The 12,799-nt window shown below is 38.2% G+C and overlaps 1 protein-coding gene across 4 annotated transcripts in view; it reads right to left on the reverse strand.

Annotated features, from left to right (window-relative positions):
• Positions 1-12,799, reverse strand: part of LOC145435438 (uncharacterized) — a 68,809-nt gene that overhangs the window by 37,592 nt on the left and 18,418 nt on the right. For 3 of the 4 annotated variants that reach the window (XM_080312720.1, XM_080312719.1, XM_080312722.1), the window contains exons 5-11: positions 10,670-10,724; positions 8,073-8,195; positions 7,933-8,016; positions 5,040-5,189; positions 3,596-3,751; positions 2,273-2,458; positions 203-316 (exon numbers count right to left, since the gene is read on the reverse strand). In XM_080312720.1, the coding sequence (XP_080168846.1) occupies positions 203-316; positions 2,273-2,458; positions 3,596-3,751; positions 5,040-5,189; positions 7,933-8,016; positions 8,073-8,195; positions 10,670-10,724 (868 nt within the window). The remainder of the gene's footprint in view (positions 1-202; positions 317-2,272; positions 2,459-3,595; positions 3,752-5,039; positions 5,190-7,932; positions 8,017-8,072; positions 8,196-10,669; positions 10,725-12,799) is intronic. The other variant, XM_080312721.1, reaches the window with a different exon arrangement.

A 12,799-nucleotide genomic window follows, 5' to 3' on the forward strand; every position in this document is an offset into this window, starting at 1 on the left:
GTAGGTTTTATCGTGGAAACTATGTGATATTGGTATCAGTATCGGCTCAAAATTCCAATATGTGCAGTTGGCTATATTATTCCCACCAAAACTCACACTTTCAATGCAGAAGACACTCGAAAAGTTACCAAGCATGCAATCGCGGAGAAATACTCCACCACATTTCCGATAATACATAGCGAGCAAGAGAAAATGCACACACCTGAAGCACAGTTGCAAGTGTACCCGTTAACGTTATCAACACAAGTGCCACCGTTTGTGCAGGGTCCGCTTTCGCATTCATTGATATCAATACCACAAAGAAGTCCCGTGTATCCTAAAAGGGTTAAAAAATCCCGTCAGGCGTATTCAAACATAAACACCTTTCCGAGAGAATAAAAAGGTAATTCTACACCTGGCACTTCAGGGGGCAGAAAACAGTGCCTTGTGTCATGAGAGGGTGATGTTTGAAGATTTACGCTCCAATGACAAAAGATATGCCTCGCTCAACAGTACATGACATAATGGAAGTGAATCAAAAACTTTTAGGCAGGATAACAATGGGTGTAGTCAAATTCCATTTTAAAACCTAAAAATCATCATTCCATATAAAGGATTATATGAGGTAGTTGCACATAACAATCTAACCGTGAATCCAATGAAAATATCGTCACTGGAAAACCAAACAGTTTTTGTTATATTTTTACTTGTTTTCCATCAGTATTTGAACATGACATGGACATATGAACTAGAATTTTCAAGGTAAATCAAGTACTTTATGTCCAAATTTAATGGTCAAAGTCAAAATTCCAAAAAAATGGACACAACATTGTTTGGTTTCCCAGCGACGATATAATGATGATATATATTTAATCAACAGCAATGTCCCACATATTGCGTCAAGAAATTTGTCTAGTTTCAAACAGATTTTGCTATTCATGGACAAAGACAGAAATTGTCAAACAGCGCCGAGCGTACCAGACAAAACTTTGGTGACCACTGCAGGGGTTTTAAAGTTTTGGGTTACAAATCATTCAGGCTTCTTTCCATAATCAAGGGAACACACATCAAGACTCGATTTGAATCAAAATTTTGGTCGCCTGTAGCTTGTATGCGTTATTTAAATATCAATGCGGATGATTGTATGTGCAATGTTAGATTATTCTTGAAGGTTTAAGGTTCCTGATGTTGTCACCACAAAACCATTTATAAAATGAGCTAATTCATCGACGAATGTGTGGTTGGGGAAAAACTCATTCCATTTTATGAGTTTGAACGGATGAATTAGCACCGATTCTGTATCTCACACAGCTACTCCAAAAGAAGAACGCCGTGTTCCATGTGCAAAAAGCCGCAGTGGAAAAACCCAAAATTCCCTTTAAAAAATACAATTCCAAAATAATGTTTCAGCAAAAAAAAATCTTGTGAATATAGTGACGGACAGAATCGTAGTGTCCAAACAGTTCAGAGTGGCAATAACCGATTTTCAATAAAACTTCACCACAAAACACACACCACTCAGTGAGAAGGGCAACAGTGTATTACTCTACTGCACTAGTAAAGTCGTTAATCGGCAAAAGTAGGAACTAGAGCTATTAACAAAGCAAAGAAATTGTTCAGAAATGATTGCTAAAAACTAATCCAGGCCAAGTGTCCCAGAAGTTCATTTGCCCATGCCTAGTGAGTGTTATGACCACTTCAAAAATATGATGACCAATGTCCTATCTGTACAAGCACCAAATAGCTGATTGTGACAAAATCCCACGACATAGGGGCTGGTGGTGTCATTATTTACGTTGAATTGCTCCTTATAAAACTTATCAGAAGACGATTTTGTAATCGGCAAAATTCAAAAAAAGGACCAATTCAGACTTGAAAAGTACAGATGTAGAAGCAGAAATAGTCTAAAGCCAAACACACATGTTCATTTCGGCCAGTTGTGAAATCCTAATCTGACATATAGCCTTCTTAACAAGCCACATGTCATACGTAACCAGGTAAACCTACTTTTTCGGGATACTCAAGTAGAATTTATCTACTTCTAGCACGAACTGAATAAGTTTTGTGTGAATGCTACTGCTGAATGATTTTGACGTAGAAATACTGGTTATTGCATTGTTAATCCTATCGAATGAAAAATAGTTTTTGGGTGGACTTGAGTCACTTTTCTGGAAAAATGGTTAGCACAAGGACCTTTGGTCCCACGTTGGCGAAACAGTTTAAATCTGAAGGCAGGAAAATCAATTCAAGCCACTAATGAATTCCGACAGCCTATTCAAATATAGTTTCATACCCGGACTGCATACGCATTGGAAGCTTCCGATCATGTCGAGGCAAGTGCCGTCGTTGAGGCAAGGGTTGCTTTCGCATTCGTTGATGTTTGTTTCGCAGCGAGGTCCAGAATATCCGTCCGTGCAGTCACATTCAAAGGAGCCTTCCGTATCGATGCATTGACCGTTGTGCTCGCAGGGATTTTCACCTGTAGTCAAACCCATTCATTCATCATAGAGTCCAGAAGTATGACAAGAGTAATCATTTCGCTAAATCCCATCATTGAAACACCACTGCACTTAAAAAACTTCAAGTGAGAGCATATTTTGATGACATAGCAAACAGAATGGGGTGATCAAATTCTGACAACTACCATCAACTTCCATGGCATAACAGAGCTGGGTATCTCACAGAGAGACAGAGATAGCAACAGCATTTCCACAGATTCCGCCTTCACAGTACTCTGACATGTCTATTGTCAGCTTAGAGGCTGTTAAAGTTATCTGTGAGTAACTACGTTTTATACCAAAGATATTCGAATTCTTAGCGGATGGAAGCATCCTAAAGAGGGAGGCCAATGTGATAGTATTACATTTTCAGAGTCACAACCTTCTTGCTTAAACACAAGAGTAAGATGGTATTTGGAGGTAGATGATCGCATATTTTGCCATAAACATATCACCACAGGAGGTACGCTCTATTAAACCCGGATCTGTGCAGGTGGTATTGAGAGCTTAATCCAAAAGTGGCATATCTCACCATGTTGTAGTTTAGTTTTAAAGCATAAATATTTGCAATATTTCTCATGCAGACCTGTACAAACTAAAAATCTAAGGAATGTTCTTGGGTTGTTCTAGTAGCCTAAGTTAGTTAGATATTTCCAGTTAATTGTGTTTTAGTTAATAGCAGGTTTTTAAATGTAGAGAGTTTTAGTTCTAGTTGCGAGTTTTTAAAAAGTGAGTAGTTCTACTTCTAGTTAGTTATTTAATTGCAGACTTTTAAAGGTCGTATGTTCTAGTTCTATTTTTAGTTGCGCATTTTGAAAAGCGAGTAATTCTAGTTCTAGTTCTACCTTTTTAAGGTAGTTAATTCAGGTTCTAGTTCTAAGTTTTGAAAAAGTGAATAGTTCTACATTGCGAGTTTTGAAAAGCGAGTAGTTCCAGTTCTAATTGTAGTTCGCATTTTGAAAATCCACTAGTTTGTAATAGTGTGTCCACATAATAACCACAAGATTGATACACCTGAAAATGGATCGAAAAATTTTGCTATGTTCCTCTTAACCACAGGATTGGACGTCATGAATTAGTATTGGCAGCACTGCCTCAATTTTTGATAAAAATCTTACCGATTTCACATTCGTTAATGTTGACGTCACATTTCGTAGAAGTATACCCATCAGCACACGAGCATCTCCATCCTCCAGTTATAGGATTTGTGTCACAGGTCGACCCATTGGAGCAAGGGTTGGACAGGCACGCATCATCCAGATGACAAAGAATGCCTACAAAAGAATTCCAACCCTTGAGTCACCCTGTATAATCTGACTCAGACAAGTTTATAAACAAGATCCTTATTCCTAGAGAGAGCGTTGTCTTGCTGTGAGGCGTGACCAATTATTTCTTGGAAAAGAAAGCAGTCCTATATACATATAGGCCTATACAAAGCAATGGAGGGCTTTCCAAAAATGACATGTTCAAACCAACACTGCTTCAAAAAAGTAATGTCTAATCATACCTAAACCATGGAATTAACCCCACCGCGGTGTAAACAACTGTTTTAGACAGTGGAATTTATTTCTAATCTTCACACTTAAACGATCTTATCAGTTGTATGAGGATAAATCCACTTAATTAGCTGTGCTATTTAGAAGCACTGTGGGAATGTATGGCTGTAATCCCGTTTTTGTAAACAGCCCAGACAAAACCCTTGTTCCATTGGTGTCCGTAATGACTGCAGGAAATGTAAGCCAACTGTTTCCTTCCTGAAACAAATTGCCTGTGACTATGTCACAAAAGACTGGCGAAAACATAACCCATGTTTCAGGAATAATAAACCAAAGTGGAAATTTGGCAACAATGTTGATATGAGAAATATAAAGAGACCCATGGACCCACATAACTTAAATATAAGATCGAATATTATTATTCGTTATGAAATTAACCCAAATATTTTAGGCTGGCAGGGTATTTGCCAGCAACTAGTAGAGAATTGGACATTATATATCAACATTCAACAATCATGTCACCAAATATCACATATTGACGGGCCTGAAAGTGCTAAAAAACAAGTTAAGTTCAATGTACACAAACTGCTTTTGTTGGCACGAATCAGGTTGGCATAATTTGATAAAATCCGACACCAAGGTACATAAATGGAAGAATAAAGGTCTTTGCAAAGATCATTTTTGGCACAAATAGGCAAAATTTAAGCGTAAAATGTAAAGCCATGCGTAAAATTAACGACAACTGGGAGATATGCGCTGTTTTGCAACTCAATTTTTGCACACACATTGGCAGCATATGATTTCTTGTAATGCTTGTGATGAGAGAATAGTAAAAATTTTTGCCTTTCACAATGTACAGGAAAAAATACTGTGCTTGACTACAATGACACTACTGCAGTCTTTTGATTACGGTGATACCGGTTCAAAGTAATAACCAAAATGACTCAAGCAAAAGTAACTAGGCAAAGTTTCACAACACAAAATTGCTTCCTCGAGCAGGCCAAGTCGGAATTGCCCTTCTCAAAACCAAGTACAGAGCTGATAATGCAGTTAAAAAAACACTGACCCGTTTTCCCTTCTGAACAGATGCATTGGAAGGTTCCGACTTTGTCAATGCATGTTGCGTTGTGAAAGCAGGCCGCGGAACTGCAGTCGTCCACATTCACGCTGCAGTCGTCTGCCTCCCAGCCGTTCACGCAGTTGCAACTGTACGACCCTGCGTTTGAAAAATGAGTCGCACGTTGGCAAACAAACACAATCGAAGATTCGGGTTTAATTTAGACATATCATTCTCAATTATAATTTGGGTTCGAATTTGAGACACAGATTTAAAGATTAGGACGAATTTGGATCGACTCAATGGGATTTAGATTTGAATTGGTAAGACCAGACTTGAAGGTTTTGCACGAATTTTGAGTCACGGCACCATTCAGAATTTAGATAAGGATCTGAATTTAAGTTTGAAATACCCGATTTTCAGATTTCGGGCGGATTAGGGGCAAATTTGAGCAGACTGTTCACGATTCCGTTTTGTTGAGTTTGTGCTATTTGGCCAAATTTACAATTACAGTTCATAATTTAGATTGGAATTAGGGTTTCAATTTGAAATACTGGGAATGATTATTTTGGCCATGTTTTGACGACTACCAATTTAGCATAAGATTTGACATGAAATCTTTGAAATTATATATTCGAATATCCATGCAATTTTTGAAGAATGACAGTCTGGGCCCGGGATCGAATTAGTGCCTGGGCCTAAAGCTGAAATCCAGAAAGATTTAATTCAAAATTACTACATCCTCTTATCTACGCAAGTGACACTGAATTAAACTGAAACTATCATACTACTGCACACTTCGAATGCCAAAAGTCCTGCAATCAAAAGAATTGAAACTTGAGGATGAAAATTGACCAAAAGACCTAAAAAAGTAGTTTGGTTTTTAGTAAAATTTTGAAATCAATAAATTAATAAAGAAGAGACGATACTTATGGGCAATCGCCAATCCAGCCCACATTATTTAATATCCAGGTAGCAATCGCTAAACCCCAAACAACAATTTACTTACCCCACGATTTCCCGCTATCACAAATCAAACACCTTCGCTACCACACAATGGACTCGCTAAGCCCCCAAGTCCGGTATGGCGTGGGGTAAATGGCGGGCAGAAATGCCGACTAAGTCACGCTTTTATTAATAAAACAATGGGGCACCGGCGGGTAGACAGAGGACTCTTATTGTGTGCACGTCACTGGGAAAATATTCAAAATCATTACATTACAATAATGAACAATTCTACAATACAGAATCCTGACTAATGCAACATCGAAGTTTTGTGAACGTCTATCGTTTATCTGTATAATCAACGAATCAGTAGATACACAATTAAATTCAAGCAAACAATTGCATTGCACCGCTGGATGTAACGGAACTTAATTCAATGTCCAAGCTTTTGCGAATTCATTACCGTAAACCGGGGTAACTTTGGACAATTTTCAACAATTCCGCTTTGTATCTCGGAAATGCTGGGGTGTAGGGGAGGCAAGTTTTGTGTTTTTTATGGGTCATGGAGCATAGATTAGAATTACCTAATCCAAAATCTTCATGGTCAAAAATAAGTACCTTATTTTTGTAAATTATCCGTGTCCAAAGTTATCCCTGCATGTGAGGTAACTTTGGACAATGTAGTTTTTTTGTATGCCTTTACACTCAATTGTATATGAAACCTCGTAAATGTGGCTTATTTGGTAAAAGTTGATGAGAGCAGTGGCTAAAACTGAAACAAAATAGTATATGTCTGGCCTATTGCATGATTTTGACCTAATCCCCCCCCCCAAAAAAAATAAATAAATAGGTAGTTTATGAAGGCTAATGGGCCCTTATTCATCTCTTATCTCAATTTTCCCTCATGCCTTCACCAATTGGGACTTATAAATAACGTATGGTGATAAGGGATATCCCACTGGCAGTGTCAGCAATCGACAGCGAACGTTAAACATGTTAACGTGATTTATTGCCGATTTCAAATATATTACTGTTCTTTAAAAGATACACTTTCCCTTTCCTATCTCCTCTGATGGATATATTTGTGGTCATTTACGATATCCCATATTCAGCAGGCGCATCTTTATAGGAGTATGTGATAAGTTTTTGAAGTAGCTTACACCAGATTACAATCTCTCAGCTCATTGCCTACCCATTTTTTCATATTTTGGCAAACTCTAATTTATTAACCTTCTCATTCTATTTTAAAAAGCCATCAGGCCGGTAACAAGGAATATAGTCGACCATGCACTTTGACACAGATGAAGCAGCCACTTTCCAGAGCTCTAAATGTCACATTTTCCACTGTCCAAAGTTACCCCGTTCTGTTAAAATTTGACGGGGTAACTTTGGACATCACATTTTCGTGTATTGATCTAAGGGTGAGCCCACTGAGATTTTTGCCATGGATTAAGACTGCTTAGAGGTATCTGCTGCCAAGTTTTCAATCTATGAATCACATGCTATCTATCTTGGGTTGTAAGAAGTTTAATGGCCATTAATTTTGATCAAATTGACCCCCGCCATTAATTTATCAATGTTGGGTCAAGTTTATCTGGTAGTGAAATGAATCCACCTTCTATTGAGACTACTTGTGGTACTGTTGCCACATGAAAAATAATTGGACATCCAGCGGCAACCCTTTTCCATCAATAACCATTCAAATCTTTTACTGCTTAGTGTCCAAAGTTACCCTTAAGTCCAAAGTTACCCCGGTTTACGGTACCTATAATTATAATCTAATTTGGTAAAAATAGTGTAGCTATCTTTCAAATTCTAATCTAATTTGAAAAAATCTGTGTAGCATTTTAATTCCAATCTAATATGGAAACGACTTTGCAGCTATCATTATAATTGTCATCTAATTTGGAAGAATTGTATGGCTTCCATTGTAATTCTTATCTAACCCAAGTTGTACCTTGCGTATTAATGCATGTGCCACCGTTGAAGCATCTCTCTGTACCATCAGCACATTCGTCCACGTCTTCATCGCAATACGGGCCTGAAAGTGAATACGTTCCGTGAAACCGTACCAGGATTATTGGTCGCAGAGCTGACCTGTCCATCCGCCTTCGCACAGGCAGAAGGGACTGTTTCCTTGGTTCATGCACGTCGCCCCGTTCCTGCATTGGTGGTTGATGCAAACGTCTGCGTTGGACTCGCAGTTATTGCCGTCGTAGCCTATCAAAAAACGAATCGTTTATTGCCAGAGTTGACCAAAGTACTCAACGTTAGCACTCAGGATAGGTGAAGTTATGGAGTACGATTATGGTTGCATTTAAAACAAAAATCAATTAAAAACAAATATGTTTTTTTCATTGTTTTTTTCAATTGTTTTTCATCGTTTTTTCATTGATTTTTGTTCCGTTTTTTTAAAGCCATGACGGCACGAATATTCAACTGTGACGCCATAGTGGATTTGGATTGACAATTGAAAATATAGGGTAAATAGAGCTTTGTTGACGACATATCTATTACTATAGGGTACCTGTTGAAACGACTATTTTGAGGGTTCCAACCATTCCATATCGTATACATCAGCTAGATCAGGTAGTAATTGTCTGCAGGCTTATACAACATGTTTTTTTAGAAAGTATTTACACAATTATGGCATGATTTTACAACTTGCACCAAAAATTATTTTATTTAGAAGGCCTTCGTTTAAAACACTGTTTAAAACATATTTGAAACAAAGTGTTTTAAAACACCGTTTGTTTCAAATGCAACCCTAGGTTGGCTAGGTACGATTCTGCGCGATAATAAGGACAAGTAGCGATTTCCAAGACCTGACAAAACTACTTGGGCATCTCACATCGAAAGAGCGAATCTCTGGTCATGCGCCACTTTAACACGACATCCATTCCATTTCAATGATGTTGAATGTACCACAACGGATCATTTGTTCGTGACTGATGAATTTCACAAATACGCGCCGTGCACGCAATTTTATAACCTACGATCGTCGATATCGTTCATTAGCGATGAGTGAACAAATCGCATACGTGCAACAATCGAGTTGAGGTTCGCATGAAAAATGAATCACAACGCATTTCAGACTAGTTCATGCTATCAAATTGCCGACAGAATTGCTACTGGCGATAGCATTTTACACGCAGTTACGAAGCTACAATCCTTGCTAACATGAGACGGACTGTCTCGTATCGCGTTTGATCAATTTCATTCGTGAAAACGACAAGAAAATGATTTCAAAAACGCTGTCTGTTATTGAATAGTATATTGATACTGAGATGTACTCGAATATTTTCGGCTGAAACTCGTCAAGGGTAATCGTCAGCAGCTAGTAGAGAATTGGAAAAAACTTTGTGTTTGTATATAGGCTATTTTAAATTCTCTTTATAAAATGAACGAGTTTATTTCGTTATCTGCTGGATTAGGGCGACTAGGACAAATATAAATACTGAATACTCGGGAACATAAAATTAAAGATACTTGGGGCAAATTGTAGCTGACTATTAGGGGTCCGAATTGGATTGTCAATTGACAAACTTGTCCTTATTCATAACTTACATAAGGATTCCGACATGAATTTGCCGAATTTATACTGTTATTCACAATTGAGCCTTGGATCTAGTTTTCAATCGAAATGCCGTATTTCAACGTTTCTAGTAAATTTGTAACGACTACTTAATTTAGATTTGAAACACCCCATTTGAAGATTTTGGACAAATGTAGACTTACTAATCACAATTCAGATTCATCCCTGATAAATTGGTCCATTAACAAGACAATCGGCATCTTTTACAGTATTTACACATTAAATTCGAAACGGTGAGTATCGAACTGATTATCACACAGTTGATATCAAATCATATCGCCTCCAAAAAGCCGCGACACGAACTCGCAATACAGACGCACAGTGTCTAAATTCAAGAGCTGTTTTCCTATATCCAGATTAAAATACACTCCACAAACACACACCAAACGGCGCCGACAATAGGAAATTGTCATCGGGACACGGCGCGTAACAATCCACTTGACGTAATTGCTGACTCAGTATCAAAACGACAAAGGTTGTCGGAGTACTTATTGCAAGGTGACCACCACCACAGTCGGAAAACTACAACATTTTCTGCTTATCAACATCAGATTGGAATTTGAATAACTACACCGGTTTTTGATCAAATTAGATTACAATTACTGAATTCGCAGAAATTGTAAAATTGAATTCAATACCGATTTATGAAGAAAAAAACAAAAATCAAGTTCATGCCATATCAAATCATAGCTTATTATCATGAGCACGAAAATTGCAAATGTCTGTACAGCAAGCTTGGCTCGTTTCGCACTATACACTTCTCCTGTAGCTTTTCCAGGAAAACTAGATATTAAATTATAATTAAAATGGGAGCATAGAAAGACTTCATACCTTAGATTGACAGCATTTGGCTGTAATATGTCTAAACTTGTAATTATAATTATCTAGTTTTCAAAGCCTGGTAAAATGTTGGTCACCATAAGACCACCAAAGATGCGTTATGTGCTTCGAAATGAAGACTGTTACGAATTTGAGAACCCGCGTTCGCGTGTGATTCAACTCCGAAAGTTACATGATATCGCACTATATTATAATGTGACACTTCCTAGTCAATAGCCATTCTGAATCTAAAAATTCGTATTAACATACAGGCGCGTACCTGATAGACAATTGCAAATATACGAGCCTCCGATGTTAGTACACGTTCCGCCATTCTGTGAATGAGAAAATATACAATTTAGAGACACTTACGTTACGGCATCATACCAAACAAAAAAGCGAGCTTATTAGAATATACATAAAGGATAGCACAAGCACACACTTTAAACAGGTAAAGCGTACCTAATTGCGTTTGAATGTGCTATCAAAAAGCTTGGTGTAGATAGCTGGATTCCATCGCATAAACCTAGCCGTTTAAAAGCAGACAATAAACCGACAATTACGCCGAAAGTTCGCGTTTGCAAACGCGAACGTGCCAAAATATAACAAAACATGCGTTTAAGAACACAATTAACTTTATTTCGGGTCTATAGTGAACACAGTCGTGACCCAGTGTACCGCAACATTTTCGGCGTCTTAAGAAGCAAATAGCCGGTGTTTTAGGCCGGTGTACGAAGCCTGACAGCCGAATTCCGGGCTGATTACGTTATTGTGTTTACAATCGCAGCTACCAAGTCGGTGTATCGGACTGGCGTTAATCGCGACAGCATGTAACTTTGTATGCCAACATGTGCTCAGAGTTTCGAAAATACGTTTTCTGTAATATACCTAACAGGTGTGATACAAATACGATCCAGACTTGTAAAAAACAGTTTTCAAACATGACTGGTTCTAGTTCTAGTTTCTAGTTTTGAAAAGCGGGTAGCACTAATTCTAGTTCCAACTGCCAGTTCTTAAAAGTGAGTAATTCTAGTTTTAGTTGGTAGTTTTTAAAAGTGAGTAGTTCTAACTATAGTTATTCTAGTTGCTACTTTTCAAAATCCAGTAGTTTGTCAAGTGTGGCCAAAACTCCGAACAGCAATACACCAGAAACACTTGTATGCCGCTGTTAATAACGGTTTACAAAGTCACGTATGGCGTAAGCCGCGCGTTTCATGAATATTCCGCGCTAGATTCCAGGCCGAAGATCATTCCAATCGGCTTTAGTGAGAAGCGGCGCTAGCCATGTAACACGATGACTTCATCAATATTTATGGACAAGAGACCGTAAGACCGATCAGCATACCGCAAAAATCGACTGCGGATTACAATTTCTAAGGCAATCGCATCAAAAAGCAGAACTTGCCAAGAAACCGCAGCAGTAATCTTCAAGTATTATCGTGGCGAACCTCGCAATTTACTCGACGCAAAGTGCATAAACTCACAATCGGAAATCAACGTTTCAAATTATGATTATGACGACACCATCGCTGACGTCAATATCAACAACCTGCCATATAAAACGAAAGGCAGGAATTTGAGTGTAAGCTTATCGTATTCGAAATTTCGTGCAGGTGACGTCATATTTGGTGATACAATTGTTTAAATACAATGTTCTTTTCAACTAGTTGCTGACGATTACACCATGACGAGTGTCAGCCGAATATATTCGGGTTCATTTCAATATAAATATATTATTCCATTGTATATTTAAGTCGGTACCTCCGAAAGCTTTATTAAATATCAAATACCGTACTTTACAATCGAGACTATAATATGTTTCATCAGACTACCAATAGGCCTAACCATGGCTACTTCTCCGAAACGTCACATTATTTCGCGGGCGCGAGACCGCAGCCAAACAACCGCTAATAAATCGTTCCGATCGCTACAAGCAACCGGCGGGCGACTTCAAAACGTTAATAACGAAAATTTCCACTCGAAAACGCTGCTCATTAGAACCATAAATCAGACTAATGCGACGGGGCTCGCGAATAAGCACAGCAAAGTGCGAACTAGCGATCAATCTTACCAACAAAACCAACAGTGTATGTCATTAGTAAGCGCTGCCTAATATGTAACAGTATCTATAAACCGGTATCAAATGGTTACATTCTGAGCAGTAGTTATAGGCAATCGATTCAGTACGTAGAACGCAGTTTATTTCACAGTTCGACACATAGAACACAGACCTAGTGGCGTCACAAGTTTTCAAAAATGATACATGATACACGCATCTTCATAATACCCCCGTATATTCGACTTAATGGACATGACTCACGCAACAGGAAATTGCAAAACTTACAAAATATAGATTTGTAATACATCGTAATGGGAACATCGATGAGTGTAACTGTTGCCATCCGCATCA

This window comes from Botryllus schlosseri, chromosome 3 (genome assembly GCF_051294905.1).
Source record: "Botryllus schlosseri isolate E-star chromosome 3, Bs_hap1, whole genome shotgun sequence".
Classification (NCBI taxonomy): Eukaryota; Metazoa; Chordata; class Ascidiacea; order Stolidobranchia; family Styelidae; genus Botryllus; species Botryllus schlosseri.